Source organism: Convolutriloba macropyga, chromosome 3 (genome assembly GCF_964194025.1).
Source record: "Convolutriloba macropyga chromosome 3, txConMacr16.3, whole genome shotgun sequence".
NCBI lineage: Eukaryota > Metazoa > Xenacoelomorpha > Acoela > Convolutidae > Convolutriloba > Convolutriloba macropyga.
In genome coordinates, this window is record NC_134470.1 from 4267738 (window position 1) to 4286138 (window position 18401).

Sequence of the window (18401 nt, forward strand, 5' to 3'; positions counted from 1 at the left end):
CCTGATGGTGTTTTAAGGGAACGAATATTTCATTTTATGAAACTATTTTAAAAAAATATTTTTAAAAACTATGTTTTATATATAAGTTGGATCTACTTTGATCAAAATTATAATTTTTGCTTTTTACAAATTTTTTAAGTTCCTCAGGCAATTAAAACAAACACTCGTAATAAACCTCGCATTAAACTAATATAAACCTCATCAAAATTCAGTTTGATCTTGTTTTAAACTAACTGTGACCATAATTTAAAAATAAATGGAAAATTGATTACGAATGCTAGTTTAATTTTAAAAGAGCTCAATTAGTTACCAGAAATAGTTTCATTGTTTTTTGTCCTGTTAATATTCAGACAAAAAACTTAAAAAGCGAAGAATTTCTTTTTCCCCAGCTCGACTTGATATATTAAAATAATTAAATAATACACTAATTATTAAAAAAGCTAGTAGCATTGGCAATAGCAAAGTGCACTTCGAGAAGTCTTATTTTTTAAATTGAATAATTCAAAACTGAATATTAACGGAAGGAAATTTTGGATTGATACTCTGCGCCAGAAACTATGTTTAAAGTTATCTATGTTTTTTGAAAAGAGCTTTTTTCAAAGATTTTTTTGAGTTTGATTTTCTCTGATTTTTAAACATAATACACGCCCATGGTGGTGGTTTAAGGGAACAAATATTTCAATTTGAAAAATTTTTCCTGTAGAAACATTTACAAAAAACTGTTTTCTATGTAAATTGGACCTACTTTGATCGAAATCATCACTTCTGCTTTTTACAAAAATATTTTTGGTTCCGTAAGCATATAAAATATACACTCGCAATAAACCTCGCATTAAACTAATATAAACCTCATGAAATTTGAGTTTGAGCTTGTTTGGAAACAAATGTGACCATGTTTTAAAGATACTTGGAAAATCGAACACTCTTAGAAGAAAACGTATTTGTTTTTTTTTCAAAGATTTTCTATTTGGCGCGTTAAATGGAAGATGACTTCCGTTTGTTGATATGTTACAGAGTGTATTGTTAAGCATTTTCAATACCCTCTACTTATCTAACAATGTTTTATACAAGCCAGGTTAAATAATGAAGTTTTAATGAAGTTTTACGAATAGTCAAGTTTTGAGTTTTAATGAGGAATACTAGTTCAGTTTTAAAAACGCACAAAAAGTTTCCAGAACTGATTTGGTTAATTTTATTCTGTTATAATACAAACAAAATGTTTTGGATACTTCAATTCGAACAGATCAAGGACCAGAAGTGAAAAAAGTTAAGTTTTTCCTTGATTTTTAATGGCTCTTGTGAATGAGAACAACTATTTGCGACTGATTATTGAAAAAAGGGACATTTGGAAAAAAGATTTTTTTAAAACTCAACAAATTTCAATTAAATAATAAACTAAATATTATAAAAGCTAGTAGCATTGGTAATAGAAAATTCCATTTCGAAAAGTCCTGTTTTTTAATTGAATTATTCCAAACTGAATAGTAAATGAAGGAACCATTTGATTGATATTCCGCACCAGAAACGATGTTTAAATTTAGGTTTGTTTTTTGAAATGAGCCTTTTTCAGAGATTTTAATTAGCGTGATCTTCTCCGAAATTTGAAACATTTGAATATAATAGACGCCCCTGATGGTTTAAGGGAACTAATATTTCAATCTATGAAACTATTCTTAAAATATATTTGCAAAAACCATGTATTCGATATAAATTGGATCTACTTTGATCAAAATCATAATTTTTGCTTTTTACAATTTTTTTTAAGTTCCTTAGGCAATTAAAATGTACACTCGTAATAAACCTCGCATTACACTAATATAAACCTCATCGAATTTCTGTTCGATCTTGTTATAAACTATCTGTGAACATATTTTAAAAATAAATGGAAAATTGATTACGAATGCTAGTTTAATTTTAAAAGAGCTCAATAAGTTACCAGAAATAATTTCATTATTTTTTGTCCTGTTAATATTCAGACAAAAAACTAAAAAAAGCGAGCAATTTCTTTTTCCCCAGCTCGACTTGATATTTTATAATAATTAAATAATACACTAATTATTAAAAAAGCTAGTAGCATTGGCAATAGAAAAGTGCACTTCGAGAAGTCGAATTTTTTAAATTGAATAATTCAAAACTGAACATTAAAGGAAGGAACCATTGGCTTGATACTCCGCGCAAAAAACGATGTTTAAAATTTCGTGGTTTAAGGGAACAAATATTTCAATTTATGAAACCTTTCTTAAAAAAATAATTGCAAAACTATAAATTCTATATAAATTGGATCTACTTTGATAAACATCATAATTTTTGCTTTTTACAAACTTTTTTTAAAATTCCTTAAGCAATTATAATGTACACTTGCATTAAACCTCGTTTTACACTAATATAAACCTCATGAAATTTCAGTTTGATCTTGTTTTAAAACAACGGTGAATATATTTTAAAGATAATTGGAAAAATGAGCACTCTTAGAAGAAGTGTTTGTTTTTGTCCAAAGATTTTCTATTTGGCGCGTTAAATGGAAGATGACTTCCGTTTGTTGATATGTTTAAAGACTGTTTTGTTATGCATTTTCAATACCCTCTACTTATCTAACGATATTTTACACAATCCGGGTTGAATAATGAAGTTTGAGGTTTACGAGTAGTCAAGTTTGGAGTTTTGATGAGGAATATTCTTTTAATTTTAAAAACGCACAAAACCTTACAAGAAGTAATTTGGTTATTTTTATTCTGTTGGAAAACAAAAAAATGTTTTTGTCATTTCAATTCGAACATATCAAAAGCCAGGGGTGAAATTGTTAAGTATTTCTGTTTAATATATTAAGGCGCGCAATTTCTTGTTCTTCCAATCTACTGAAAAAAATATCAAAGAAAGGGAATAATCGAGAATCTTTGTTTGTGATTTGTGGCTTGTCTTGATTTCTGATTGCTCTAGTGATAAAGAGCAATTATTTACGACTGATTTTTGAAAAATTTATGGACATTTGGGAAGATTTTTTATTCAACAAATTTCAATTAAATGGAACACTAACTATTATAAAAGCTAGTAACATTGGCGATAGAAAATTGCACTTCAAAAATCCTTTTTTTAAATTAAATTATTCAAATTATTCAAAACTGAATATTAAAGGAAGGAAACTTTGGATTGATATTCCGCGCCTGAAAAGATGTTTAAGGTTGTGTTTGTTTTTTTTTAAATGAACCTTTTTCATAAAGAATTGGTTGAGTTCAATCGTCTTGGAAACTTGAACCATAACAGACGCCCATGGTGGTGGTTTAAGGGAACAAATAATTCAATTTAAGAACGTATTCTTAGAAATATATTTGCAAAAACTATGTGTTTCTATATAAATTGGATCTGCTGTGATCGAAATCATAATTTTCTGCTTTATACAAATAAAAAGTTTGTTTCTTAAGCAATTAAAATGTAAGTGCCTGGCTGCGGTAAGAAATCAAATAAATAGAATCTTGTCGACTTGTAAAATAATTTAATCTTTTATTTATTCTTAAAGACTTAACCACACATTACACTAATATAAACCTCGCGAACTTTCAGTTTAATCGGTTTTTAAGACAATAGGCCTATCGTAAATCAACTGTGAGCACAATTTAAATATAATTGGAAATTTGAACACTTTTAGAAGAAAGTGTATATTTTTTTTTCAAAACTTTGCTAATTGGTGCGTTAAATGGAAGATGTCTTCAGTTTGTCCATGTGTTTATGGACAATATTGTCATGCATTTTCAATACCCGCTACTTATCCAACGATGTTTCATGCAAAATCTTTACTGCATTAAAAAACCGTTTCGAATTTTATTACAGACAGCCCTAAATCAAAATGTGATAGTTAGTTTGCTACCTGTTTTAGTTTTGTCATTTGGACTTCTGAAAATCTTATTAAAACTAATTAAGCAAATATTACTTCTTCGTTTTTTTCAAATATCCTAAACAGCAGCTTTAAATTGAGCAATAAAATGAGCAGCTCAAGACATTTACTTCTGAAGGGTGTGTTCATTGTTTCAATAACAGCACTAACGCTTAGTTTTAAATTAGAAAATTATTTGCTTCTTTTGAAGAAAGAAATGACACTCCCTATAGAAAATCGAAGTCTTATATGGCGTCAAAATGCTGTATTTTTTTTATATATTTGTTATTATAATGATAAAACAAAAATTCTTCTTAAGGAAAAGTTTTTATTGTTTTGATTACGGTATTTTTTTGTGCGACCAAAAAGTTGGTGTCTTTTTGGTAGCAACAAATCTAGCAGGCTTCAGGTCTTTCCAATTACAACCCGCCCTAGGAAATTTAAGCCCCCCATTATGGTATTTTTACTATGATAGGCGGACTGCACGTTAATTGACAACTTAGATGGGCGTTGGGGGGGGGGGGCTAATATAATCTTTGCTTGATTTGCTTGACGAAGTAGAAAAAACATAACAGGACAGGTCCCGAATGACAGTTCAAAGAAATGAACATCCTATAGCGCTGATATTTGGCTCCGTCACACAATCGGCTCATGATAGTAAACAAATCTTAAAACAAGGCATACACGAAAACAAACAAAAGAGCAACAGTCAAAAGTATCAGAAAATGGAGGTATTTTTTTCTAGTTTTCTTCAGTAAATAGGGTTTCCAAAGCTATGCAGTCTGAGTATGTCGTCCTAGAACCTTTTAAGTTACAAGACTTTAGAAAGCACAAACTCTTCACAAAAAACATGGAGACAAAGTAAAAGACAACAGGAAAATGTCAAAATCAAGTTTTTACAGTTTCTGCCAACAACTTCGAAAATTATGTTGAAGTGCCTGAGGCACGCAACTGTAATTTGAAATTGATAAGAACCTTAAAATTATTCATCTGTCAAACAAAACTTACCGCAAATGCAGTCATTGATCGAAAACGAAAACTATCGAATTAAATGGTGTGCCAGCCAATAAAACAGAGCCAATAAATATATATTAGTCGCCATAATTTTTAAGAGTTTTTTCGCAATAATTTAATAAAGGATTTGACTTCTCGTTAAAAAACCAATGCGGTTTGTCATTAGTGAGACCAATTGACAGTACATCCGAAAACAACCACAAAACGAGCAAAATTTAAAACAAAATATTTTTTGAAGACTAATGTCAACAAAGCCATTTTAACCGTAAGATTTTTGATTTTTGATCGTGTCATTAAAAAATCTCAATAGTGTTTCATTAGAGAGCCCATTAGCCTTGCCTATAACGAGATTTGTCGACAGAACAAAAAAACAGGAAAATTAAAAAATTACGAAATTTTTCTGAAAGGAAGTGGTGTCAAAATTTTAAAATCTGTTGATAACAGTCTAATATATCGAGTAAGCTCAAATATCCTTAAAAGGGTTGTCGTTAAAAAACTTAAGAATGTAGCAATAAAAAAAATACGAAAACAAATAAAAAACGAAAACCACTTATTCATGAAAACAAATACTTATAAAAATCTTTTTGGAGGCCTGCTAAATTGCAACTCGGCATTGATAGAGCTAAACATCTCAGCAACTTATGGTTATGGACGAGTTTTTGTCAGTTTTTTAAATTGATTTTGAAACACAGCTCTTTTGTAACCTTAGTATAGCTTCAGGCAGTGAAAAACTGGGGAAATTGTTCTTCGCTTATACTAAGTTTTTAGTATAGTCTATGTCTATATTATTTATGCATTCTAAATAAATAATTTCTGTAATGAGAAATCGAGATCAAATTTTAATTCACAGTTCACACCTTGGAAATATCAAAAGGGTTGCTTTTGAAAAGTACATTTGAGTAAACTTCTGACTTTTTGTAGGTTGCCAGTTAAACTCTATTAGAAAATTAGATTCATATGGTGGTTGCGTTTTTCTTTGTTTTTTTTTCAGTTTATTTTTTTTGAGATATATACTTTGAGAGTTTTCTTGCTAATCAAAATTTGCTGAAGATGCCAAAGTGTTTATTCATTTTTGGAAATTCCATGAAATATAAGTGTTATGGTTTATGCAAACATAATTCCAACCAGTACGTCATCAGTCGGAATTTTTATGGTTCGTAAAAGATTTCTTATTTCTCAGGCTTGGTAGCATGTGTATAAAATTTGTAAAAAATAGTGCTTCTTCAATCAATTTTTGAGCCATTATAAGCTGAGACGAAATAAACCACTCTCTTTTAATCTAAAATTTGGCAACTGTTGCTGTTTGACCTCGCATAACTGCCATCATAAAACAAAAGGAGAAAAATGCAATCTCTTACATTGTACTGATTTTTCCAATCTTTTGAGTTGAATAGTATACATCAAATTTACCAAATTTGTCAAAAAGTCTCCAGATTTTTCTTAAATTAATGATAACCTATTTCTTCAGCAGTTTGCAGAACATTTTCAGAAAAAAACAATGCAATGTTAGTCCAGCTTCTTAGACATTATTCACTTTAGTAAGAAAAAAAATAATTCTTTAATCAGCCCCATGTAGTCTATCGATTTTGTAGTTCAAAAAATTTGAGAAATTTTTTTATTTGTTTACAGATTCTTGTCGTAGGAGAGCATCTCTTGTCGTGTTTCAGGTTCATGTAACCTAAATTTTCAGTTGTTCTTTTCCAAATAATTTCAACAAGTTTTAATTTATTAAATCGCTGCATCAAGATGATTAAAATGTTGAAACTTATAATTGTGGACGCATGATTCTCAGTTTTTTAGAACTCAGTGCTATTTGCGGTTTTTCAAAGCAGGGCTATTTTGTAACTTTTATATTTCTTCCTGCTGCAAAGAACTATCTAAATTTTTCTGCTCTCATACTAACTTTCTAAAAATATTTATGTGTAAGTTCTATATAGCTTCCAATAAACTATTCTAACAAGAATTCCAGATTAAGTCCTAATTCACAATTTTCACTTCAGAATATCAATCGGGTTGTTCTTGAAAAAAATATTTCATTAAAATACTGACTTTTTGTAGGTTGCCAGTAATCTTCTAGTATCAAACTAGATATATGTTGTGGATCTATTTTTTTTGGATTTTTTATTGAGTTTTCTTGTTGGTCTAAATTAGCCAAAAATACTCTAATTTGATTCATTTTGGGAGATTCAGTTAAGTAGAAGTGTTATAGTTTATGTAAATGGTATCATTACATCCAGTACATTCGTTGCATCTTCAGTCTCGTTTTTTGTACAATATTGTTAGAACCCTGGCTTAGTCAAGTGCTTGTACAATTTGGAAATTAGAGTGCCCACCATTTTTGGAGTCATCGTACGATGGTCCAATGAAAACGATCTGCCTCAAATAAAAAATTGAGCATAAATTTTATCGAAATGTTTCATCAAATAAGCCAAACTCTTCAAACGTTTGCGGTAATTTTTCAAAAAACAATGCAACTTTAATGCAGCTTCCTAGATCTTGTTCACTTTGTTAGGCAATAAAAGCAATTTCTTGAATCAAATTAGTTTTGAATATTGGTTTTAAAGTTTTCAAGTAGTTTGTTAATTTTTGAAAATATTGTCCTAAGAGAGGTAGCTTTTCATGTTTTATTGATCCAAAATTTCAGTTGTTTCTTTGTCAATTATTTCAATCAAATCAAGTTTTTTAAGTCTTCTATAACAAGGTAGTTCGAAAGTAGAAACCTTTAGTTCTGGACGAAATAGCTTTCAAATTCAGGAAGTTTTTTAAAATAGTTTATTTGATTGAGATCACAAACAATCATCTATTTTAACACCTTGTCATTTTTTCGATTTAATTGCGTCAACAGCACTTTAGCTTTATGAATATCTTCATACAATTTCATATCGTTAGACTTAACGACGTTTTGAAACCAATCATTTTTTGGGGGAGATCAAATAGCTTCTTGTCGTTTAAAATGACCTACAATTTCCTGCTATATGCTTGTAATCAATCATTTCTTACACACAATTGTTTCAATGGCGGCTAATAAGTTAGTGACATTAACGATAATTATTCTATACAGAATCATGCAATTTGGTTGCACTGGATGCTTTTTCAAGGAGACGAGAAGACTCGTCGGTGAAGCGCTTAAAGTCTAATTTTCATTTCTTCCGTTTGCAATTTCTGGGGGCTTCGAATCATATAGGTAATCAATCTGATATTGGATATTATTACTAAAGAGGAATCATTTAAGTTGTTGGCGGTGTTTTAATCTTTTATTGCCAATTAACCGTGTGCCTTTGTCGAATATAGCTGTGTACTATTTGCACATAATTTTCTGTCAGCAACATTTTGCAATGTTTTTTCTACCTTTACAGTAGTGTCATTCCACTCTAAAGTTTTCTTAGATATTGACAACAACCGGAGTGAATTCTTTCAAAATTCTGAATTCCAATGTGTCAATGTTTTGAAAAATTGTAGCAACTTTCTTTTCTCGCAAGTCTTGTTTTCACAGCGTTTGTTTTTCATTTTTTGCATGCTATTTTATGTTATTATTGGCTTTAATTTGTGTCATGAATAAGTTTTGTTAAAAAAACTGGAGAAATCCACGGAGGCAAAAATGCTATAGATGATTTTTTGGTGAGAGTTCGGATCGCAAACAATTATCTTTGTTTTGCATCGATCATTTCGGATTGAAAGGATTTGGAATACAAGAAACATTCAATGCAGCGTCTCCTTGTTCCGTTACGCGACCAGCTGTGTTTCAAAAAAACACATAGCATTTTTTATTGTAAGGATAAATTTATTTGTATTCAATACTTTGTTGTTTTGTAATAGTTTGTTATTATAGACTGCGAAAGACGACTAGTATGCTGGAATTTTTTGTGCCATGCGCGCAGGTTTGCGGAACTTTATTATTTGAAATTGGATTTTTTTTTCTGTAAAACATTACCTGTTATTGTATTACAGAAAAATTTTCAGTTAATATACTTTTTTATTTAAAAAGTATTTTATATGTACCCGAAGTTATTGTGAAACTAATATAGGGAAACTAAACAACAAAACAGACCTATATTTTTCTGGAAAATTTGAGAGCAAGAAAAAATACTGAATAGTTTTACAACGTCAAATACCACGGAAAAACCCCACGAAAAAAAACCCCTTATAATTTTAAATAGGAAATAAAAACCCAAGGAAATGAACCCTCACGAAAATAAATCCCCACGGAATTGAACTTTTGAAAGTTTGTTCAATTGTGATAGTTTCATATCAAGTCCCACGGGCCGCTAAGGCATAGCTGTGGCCCGCGAGGCATGGCCAAACTCGCTAAATTGGCAGCTCGTTAAAAGTCCAGCGGGGGTTTATTTCTGTGGGGATTTATTGCCTACCTAAAATTAAGCGGCGTCTTTTCCGTGGTTTTTTTCCGAAACCGGAAGACAATAAAGATATTGATTTCACATCAATATATTTTGGCACATGTATTTGTTTCCAAAATGTATCGCCGTTTCTAGGGTACAAACCAGTGCAACGGAACTTGATTTATGTTGTCAAGACAAGGAAGATCGATCTTGTTTTCTTGTGAAAACGTGGGGTGCACTAGCAAAATATTGTTACTCCAATTAAGTTCTTACTCAAGATGATTTTTAAAAAACGTGCAAAGGTCTTATGAGTTCGTATACATCGATGCTTTGAACAGACGTGGTAAAACTGGTGCCGATTTCTGCCGATATTTCTATCTTGTTGCAAAACAATGCATTGCAAAATAATAATCAATTTATAAAATATCTTTTTGATTAATTTAGCAAATTGATTCTGCATTACAAATCAAATTATTGATCTAAGCCGTCTAAGATAGAATCGAAGTCCATGTTATTTTTAACTTTTTCGATGGAGAGAACGAGTAGGAAAAAGTACAAAGTAGTTATACCCATGATGACTAAATATGACAGGAAAAAAATCCGGTCCAGTCCCGATGCCAGAGTTCGCCATCTTTTCAAGGAAACTTCCGCCGTATCGTCCTTGGCAACTATATCCAGCTTTTCCAAAATTTCCTTCAAATACTCCTCGATTTTTGGCGAACATCCAATTACACGTCGTTTGTTTGACACTGGTGATGTAAGAATGCCTTTCGATGACGTAACACCTGCCGCAGACGGTGATGAAATACTTCCACTTGGTGACGCAATTTGAGCTTCAGTTGGCATAGCACAAGAGCTGGATGACGTAACACAACCGCCTGGTGATGTAATAATCCGGTTTCCATTTTTGTTCACTCCGCATAATTTCAAAGATGAAGCTTTGATTGCAGAATTGTTCGGTTCTTTAACTGGAGTCGAAAAATTACTTCTCGGCTGTTTGACACTCGAAAGCCGATTCGGCTCTTTAGGCGAAGCTTTCATAACTACCGGCTCATCGCAAATCACGTTTTCATTATGCGCTAGTTCAATGTAATTGGCTACGAGAGCTGTCGAGTTTCTGGTTACGTAAGAGTTATGAAACTTTTCACTCGATTTTGGCCGACTGCGCTTTGTCGTTTTCGTTTTCCGACCGAGTCCCAAGACGCTTATTGAGCCAATTTTTTCTAGCAGCATAAATAATTTATGAGCTAGTGAATTCTTTACCGGCGTAGCATGATTTAATCTAAAATGGAACATCAGAATAACAGCGGTTAGAAAAATTGAACCTCCAAGAATTATACTGATTAGCATGTAAAATTTAGCGATCAAAGGGTAGGTATCTGCGCTTGGGGGTAAAAATTCGGAAACGATAACTTGATTGATGTAGAGAGCGAGAAATAGGGTTATTGAAAAGCTCAACTTTTCCCCACATTCGCTTGGAAGGAGGAAAATTACAGCTCCTAACCAGGATAAAAGCAATGATGGTACTACGAGTGTGTTAACGTAGAAATCGGGTTTTCGTTTCAAAGCCATTCTATATTCTATGTAGGTATATTCTATTGATTCGTTGACATATAGCGGATGATTAGTAATCGGAGGTTCAAATAAAAGGTACCCTTTCACGTGGACAATCGTCCATTCGATATTGCCCACGTGACCCTCCATTCCGGTTTCAAATTCCGAGATCTTCAGTTTCAGAATCTTTTCGTGGTATGTCCAGGAATTCAGTTTGATTTTACAAAATTGCATGTCGAAGGGGAAAAACGTAACATCGGCTGTGCATTTTGTATTTATGATGACAGGAACCGACCAGTAGCGGAAGCCGTCGAAGCCAACGATTACTGGGAGGTTAGAATCGCTGCGGTAGATCTCAAAGTTGGAAAGACTGTTGCTTATCATCATGTCTGGAACCCAGATCTGTTTGGGTACCAGCCGGACTTCATGGATGTCGAAGATGTCTGGGTCCCAGGCAGCGGAGTAATCGTACCTGAAAACAATTGAAGAAATGATTCTTAAACCATCAGTCAAATACCAAAATTTAGACCAGATAGATAGATAGCCGAAAATAAAAACATAACCATTGAACGACATTTACTGAAGAAAAGTCGACCAGTGAGTTATTGTTGATGAAAAAAATAAACTAACAACTGATTTTTAAAATATAATCTATTTTTTCAAACATTTATAAAAAGAAATTTACACCAGTACTACAGTAGTTGCTGATTACCTTTTGATTTGATCAAATTTGTTAAGGGGGCGCGGGGCCGTGGGGGGGGGGGGTGTAACTTGGCTATAAAACTGACCAAATCAATCTGATCCAAGCCATAATCTGAAGAGTTTCAGCTTTCACGCTCATCTCCATCAATTCTTTGATCACAATCTTGCAGCTCACTTCCAGAGGCCCCCCATCCACCCCACGCGGGGGGTACAACCGGGATAGCCGGGGCAGCAGTTTGTGCTCTATCAGACATTCGGGGCATTCTAGGAGTAAGTGCGGGTCAAGGTCATCGTCCCATCTAGCGTATTTAGCCGACCCTGAAATTAAACCTTGTGTAGTTTTATCGTCCAGTGTTCACCTCGATTTATGGGAAAAAAATCAAGAAGTCTAATTGGGGCTGGAGGGGAAGGGGGTTAAAATTAAATTACAAAAGTAAGTGAAAAATAACTACAATTAAGTTTCTAATATAACTGAGAAAAATTGCATGGCTGTGCTTCCTAGTTAAAGTTGACTTAATTTCTTTTGAATTTTTTTTCCAAATACATATCGAGTAACGCACTTAATGATTACACAAACAATTTACAATCAGCTTTTCAGCTTTTCATTAGCCATTTTGGTCAAGCATATTTTCATGTGGTGGGGTAGAAATGTTTTAATAAGATCTCGTATAAATATTTTGGAAAAATTAATTGTTGTCCTTTAGTTGATCATATGTACAACTACATTAACCACATGACAATTGTTTACACAACACCTTGCGGTATATAAACCGATTAAACTCAGATGTATTTTATAGGTGACCGGACAATAGATCGAAAAGACAATAGACCGAAAACCATAAAATTGAGACAGTAGATCGAAAATATTTATCTATTCTCACTGGCTAAAATTAATCATCATTTGTTAGCTGACGTGAAATTACCGCATTTGGCCGTGCCTGGCGACCCATGGTCATGCCTTAGTGGCCCGTGGGACTTGATATGAGCCTATCACAACCAAACAAAGTATCAAGACCGAGCATGATATGCGATGATTAGAAGTGAGAGCTTAAATCTGATTGGCCAACACGCAATTTGAAGAATTTAATTTTCAATCTTTTTTCTCAATTCTTGCTTTCGATCTGTTGTCTTTCGATCTATTGTCCAAGCATCAATTTATATTATCCGGATTCAGTTTATAATTGTATATGAGTGTTTAGAGGGAAAAGTGAGGCCAAACAGGTTACGTCATACGTGCTTAATTTAAAAGAAATTGTATTTTTGAAGGCCAAATTCATATTCCACTCATTATTGGATAGCATATGGTATAAATTTGTTCGTACTGTTGTATTGACTAAATAAAAAAAATCTCTGTGTTTTTCAACAAGTAAACATAATATTTTCAACTTGGTTTGGTTGTCGGTCATAAAAAATTTCGGTTGTCATAGATTCTCGTTTTTGACTACCGGTAACCACACAAAGTCAAATATGAGTTGTATGTTTTCCTGGTAATAATAAAAAAGTTATACAAACTTTGAAGACATGCTTAAGCAATCACAACTGTGACGCTCACATTGCCTGAACTAAGCTAGATGTGGATTTCACTTTAAAATATCCGTAGCATGATATAGCATTTTCCCCATAACCGTATTAATCAATAAATAGTTTCCTTGTAATCGTGCAAAGATGGTCTTAGGAAATAGTGCATGATGTGTATGGCGTCATAAATGACAAGTATTAGTATGATAAGTGTATGATCAGTAAGAAGTGCCATTCCAGGATGCCCGAACTTAGAATTTCAAAACCAGTTTTAATCTCTCTTTGTTAAAACTTGTGACTAATTTAGGAGCAGAGGATAACCCAAGCACCGTAAAGGTTTTCTGACAGTTCTCGAGGGACCATTCTGACTTCCAAATTTTGGCCAGCAACAATTGAGAAAAATAGTCGGAACAAAAGTATAATACAGTAAACAGAAAATATTGATAAATGTTTTAATGGTTTTACATTAATACATTAGTGAATATATAACTAGCAACATTAATAAAATAGTTTTTACTTTCAATACATATCGTTTTGAAAGTAAAAACTTTTGTTAAAAAGCATTGAGAAATTTTGCATCCATGTAGAAAAAAATTTGAAAGAGAGCTGAGATGCGATGCAGCAATTCAATTCTGATTAAACACCTAGCTTATAACATTTGAGAGGAGTCTTAATAAATGTCATGTCAAATGAGATGAGATCTGAAAAAAAATTTATGCTATCTCAAAATACTTCATAAAAATGATTAATGATTACTTCGTAAGTTTTTTTACTGAAAAATGTTTATGAAACTTTATGTACAAGATAAAATTTTTCCTTGAAGTGAAGTCCTTCTGATAAAATGCCATAAATAAGACTAGATGATTTTGACTCGTTTCTTGACGGCTGACGGTAGAAGCAGATATTGCACAGTGCAAAAGGAGTCGACTAGCATAGCTCTGACGTCTCTGATTTTTATAGACCTTTCAGTGGAAAAATTGCAAAAATTTGTTATTAATTTTGCCTATACCACCTACAAAATATTTACATTTTTAGCAGCAGGATGCCGATGGATTAAGTATAGGTTACGTGATTCTGCTTGAAGTTCATGAGAACTTTCTGGCGTTTATTGAGAATCGCGAAGCGTTTCGGAATATTTTTTGTTAAGTCAGAATTTTTTGCGGAGTCACGTAACCTTGCTTAAGACACGAAGCCTGTAAGTTCTGAAATGACGAAAGTTCATGAAAGTCAACCTTCTGGTTGAGTTGGAATTTCTGGCATTTTAACTTCTGGCACTGCAGACTTTCGGCAGTTTAAAATGCGATCGTGAGTATTTCTTAAAGATGAACTCCTAGTCAGAAACCAAATGATTAGAGCATACCATTTTTTAAAACATTCAGTGAGAAGCTTTTCTAAAAACAGAAACATATTCTGGGAATCCCTAAGCTAAATTTCCACCTCGACGATTTAAGGAAATTGATGTATTAATTTGAAGCCATTTGTGACAAGAATTTGGGATCACTCGGTCTCAACTGTCTGAAGGAATTTAGTTTTCAAGCAAGATTGCTTATTCCTGCGGAACAACTAAAATCGATGGGCCTGTTGACTAAACAAGTGGTAATCAAAATTGACTTCTGGTTTTATAAGGTCACTAGAAGCCGTTTTTATTTTTGCAATTGGATAGATAGAGAGTGAAGTGTGTGTGTGTGTGTGGGGGGGGGGGGGGGGTGAGAGGGGGTTGTGCGAGGGGGGTTGAGGGGGAGGGGGGTGTGGGGGGGGGGGTGTAGGATGGAGATGTTTATGGTGTGACTATAACAGGAAAGGCGGGTGAAATCATGTTATCGTCAAGTCACAGTTGTAGGTATTGTGATGGGTTGTGATAAAATTACCCTTGGTGGCTTTGAGATATCATTATCACTTCCATTCAATCTCTGGGGGCTAACTCTAATGGCATTTTTAGCCAAAGAGGCTCCAGTATAATATTACCCTCCAACCCATTACATGTCAATAATGTTGTTATTTTGATACACCACACACCAAAATTGATGCTAAAAGCTTTTAATGGTTGAAAATGATATTCAAGCCTGCAAATTTTGAAGGTTTTCACGCAGTAAGTCATACATGTATGCAAAATTGTTGCGAAACAATAATATAAGTTCATTTTATTGTCGGGGGGAAAATAAAAAACAATTAAGTTCATCCGCCCATTAAAGGAATTCACGTGATTAAGTTTGTCTGTGAAATGGTCATTCAATGATAGTTAACTCAGTAAGAGAAACACGCATTTTGACTTATCGACATCTATTTGTAAATATGTAACGCGCTGAGAATCGCAGCAATAAAGTTTATTGCAATTACTGAGTAAATACCGGGATAAATCACAGACGGGCTGGTCGCTTAAACATTTAACTTCGCCTCTCTGTTTGAACCAATAAAGAAATCTCAATGCCAAAAAATTATTACAATACTATAAAGTTATCTTGCTCAGAAAATTTGAAAAGCTGAATAGTATGCGAATGACATACGAATAATTTTTTTGTTAAAAACTGACTCTTAAATTATAACGTACAAAATTGCAGACTATCTCCGGAGTAGTACAGTTTTGAACGCACGAAAGTCTGGAAATAGGTATGTTCCGTCTGGGGCGGTCTGGACATAGACATGCTTTGTTTGGGATGCTCTGGGCATATGAACGTTCGGTTTGGGGCCTGAACCTGGGTAGATGATTCGAAATTGGATTTTTCTCATTCATTGTTCATAATTGTTTGTCGTATATCTTTTTCAAGGACAGTTTGCTTTTTATTGTCTTTGAGTCACCGCCTATAGAAGGAGGCGAACACTAATATTGCAGGAGAAAGAGTCATCCCCTCTCACTGATCAGTAAAAGTATTCCTAATGTTTTTGAGGCACCGCAACTGCCTCTAATTCTATAGAGAAATCATTTTTCTTCTTTGTTAAAATGATGACACAAAGTGCCCACGTATATAGGAATCGCGCTGAGTTGTTTGTAGTCACAAAACTTTTTTTCAATAAAAGCAGTCGGAAACAATCTATGTTAAAATTACAGTTAGTGAGATTTTTCTTGTAATTTTATGAAAATTGACAATTTTTCATTTGGTAAACAAGAAATCTTGAAGCTGTCCCTTAGTTTTCCATCAACTTTGTGGTCAGATACTACTTAGCTACATGTTGCGAACAAAAATTTCCCAGTGCTGGAACTTTTCAAATATTTGAGCTAACCATCCCTAATTATACCTCGTGAATGATAAATTTTTAGCCAAAGTTTTAATTCTCCTCGCGTTTTACTTAACTATAAACCAGCAAATGTTTCATATTTCATTAAAAAACATTCAAAGCTCTGAAGAACTCAATTTTTTCGGGATACATTTTGGACAGCTGGTTTGCCACTCATGCATCTCCGGGATTCAGTTTTCCAACGTCACGAAAAACATCACATAGAGCAAAAAACGTTGTTAAAATCTACACAGACAAATAGTTGTTTTATATTAAAATCCTATAGTAAAGTTGCTGCCTCCATTCGTACCATTTCAGACATTTATAAAATTAGTAATAAAACTACATGTCTTTCGAATTAATACATATAAATACAAATATAATTGAACATACATAAATATTTTTTACACATACATACACACACAGACATATATATATATATATTTATATATATATATATATGTATTTATATATATATATATATATATATATATATATATATATATATATATACTCTATGTACTCTAATAACAATTTTGTCAAATGACATTGTATTTCGATTTGACTGGTCTTGCTGATAATTTAAAGGGAAGTAAGTTCTTCGAAACCCCCGGAGGTTTACCTTCCTCCATAAGTGTTTTATAGAAAATTTACAGGATATTCCTACGTTTTGGGATGGTATACAAACCATAATAAAGGTACAAATTATATTAAAAAAAGCTCACCGAAGAAAATAAAATAACTCCATTTTAAGTACTTAAAAATTTTTTCTTGCGTTAAAAGCGTCTGCTTTTGATTAGTTTAGTGACTGTCAATAATTATAGCATTCTTTTTCAACTACTAGGAGAAGCACCATTTTTTGAACTCAGATATCGCACATTGAGCAAAAAAAGTTTTGTGTAAAATTCCCTGACGCAAACTGTACTAATTATACCTATCAATTGCAATAATACAAAGTATATTTTATAATATAAATCTTAATTGCCTGAGTGTTGGAAACGGGGAGACAAGCACTTGTGTCTTAAGATATTTAGGGAATCAAAGGTTGGGTCTTAACGTAGTTAGGGAATCAAAAATTGGACGCTTTTTTCTCGACATTTGAAAAAGAGTCAAAAGAGGTTTAATTAACGCGTGAGGGCAACTAAGTAGGGCAAGTAAGTGAGGGAAGCAAAATTAGACTTAGTATGGCAACTAAGTTGCCAAGAAACTTAGATAAATTTGCGGTAGAGACATTATTATATTGCCTGCGTGCGTTCTTAAAATTCAATCGTAAACTAATCGACTAAGTTTAGCTGCCTTGATATTGTGGAGCTGGCAGTTTTTACGACTCGAAGAGGAGTAATGAGATTCTACAGGTTTTTACGACTCGAAGGTAATGAGATTCTACAGGTTTTTTTTAGCAGAGCGCAAGTTTGTTCATGACTTGAATTTTGACTTCTTTCTGTTCGAGCATTTACCTCCATTTTTGATTGTTGACTTCTGTCTTCGAACATTGGACTTTAACAGTAGCTTCGTTTGTAAGGTATAGTAATTAGGAATTTAAGGAACTGCTGGTAATGTTCAAGGTGAAGAGGTCATTTTGAGATTTTTTGGTTCCTATATAAGTCACCCCTAATTATCTAAACTAGACCGCACAAACCAAACCCTCCCCACAACCCACCACCTATCTACCCCCCCCCTCACCGCCCCCCCCCCCCCCCAACTTACCCACCACCTGCCCCTACCCCCTCCCTTCACCTAGCTACCCCCACCTACCCCTCCTAACTACCCCAGCACTACCCACCTTCCCAACCTATCTAACCACCCACCCACCTACCTACCCCCACCACCTACCTAACACCCCCCCCCCCCCGCCGCAACGTACCCCCCACCCCACCTATCTCCCTCGCACCTACAAAATTGTCGGCATTTTTAAAACACTTTAATGTGGTTTGTTGGGCTACTTTTTTTTCTTGTCTATTTCATTTGTCTGATTTTGGTAAGGTTAGGTTAGAGATTATGATGCACGACGATTCGAGTCGTTTCCGGTATTCTACCGGTTATGTTTTTTTTTGGCAGAAAGCAAGTTTGTTCATGACTTGAATTTTGACTTCTTTCTATTTGAGCTTTTACCTCCGTTTTTGATTGTTGACTGCTGTTTTCGAACATTGAACTTTAACAATAGCTTAGTTCGCAAAGTATAGCAATTGGTAACA

At 33.4% G+C, this 18401-nt stretch overlaps 1 protein-coding gene across 1 annotated transcript in view; it reads right to left on the minus strand.

Moving 5' to 3' along the window:
• Positions 1-9616: 9616 nt before the first annotated feature.
• Positions 9617-18401, minus strand: part of LOC142336792 (neuronal acetylcholine receptor subunit beta-2-like) — a 91207-nt gene continuing 82422 nt past the window's right edge. The window contains exons 2-3 of the mRNA XM_075385712.1: positions 11562-11793; positions 9617-11245 (exon numbers count right to left, since the gene is read on the minus strand). Of these exons, the coding sequence (XP_075241827.1) occupies positions 9691-11245; positions 11562-11793 (1787 nt within the window). The 3' untranslated portion in view covers positions 9617-9690. The remainder of the gene's footprint in view (positions 11246-11561; positions 11794-18401) is intronic.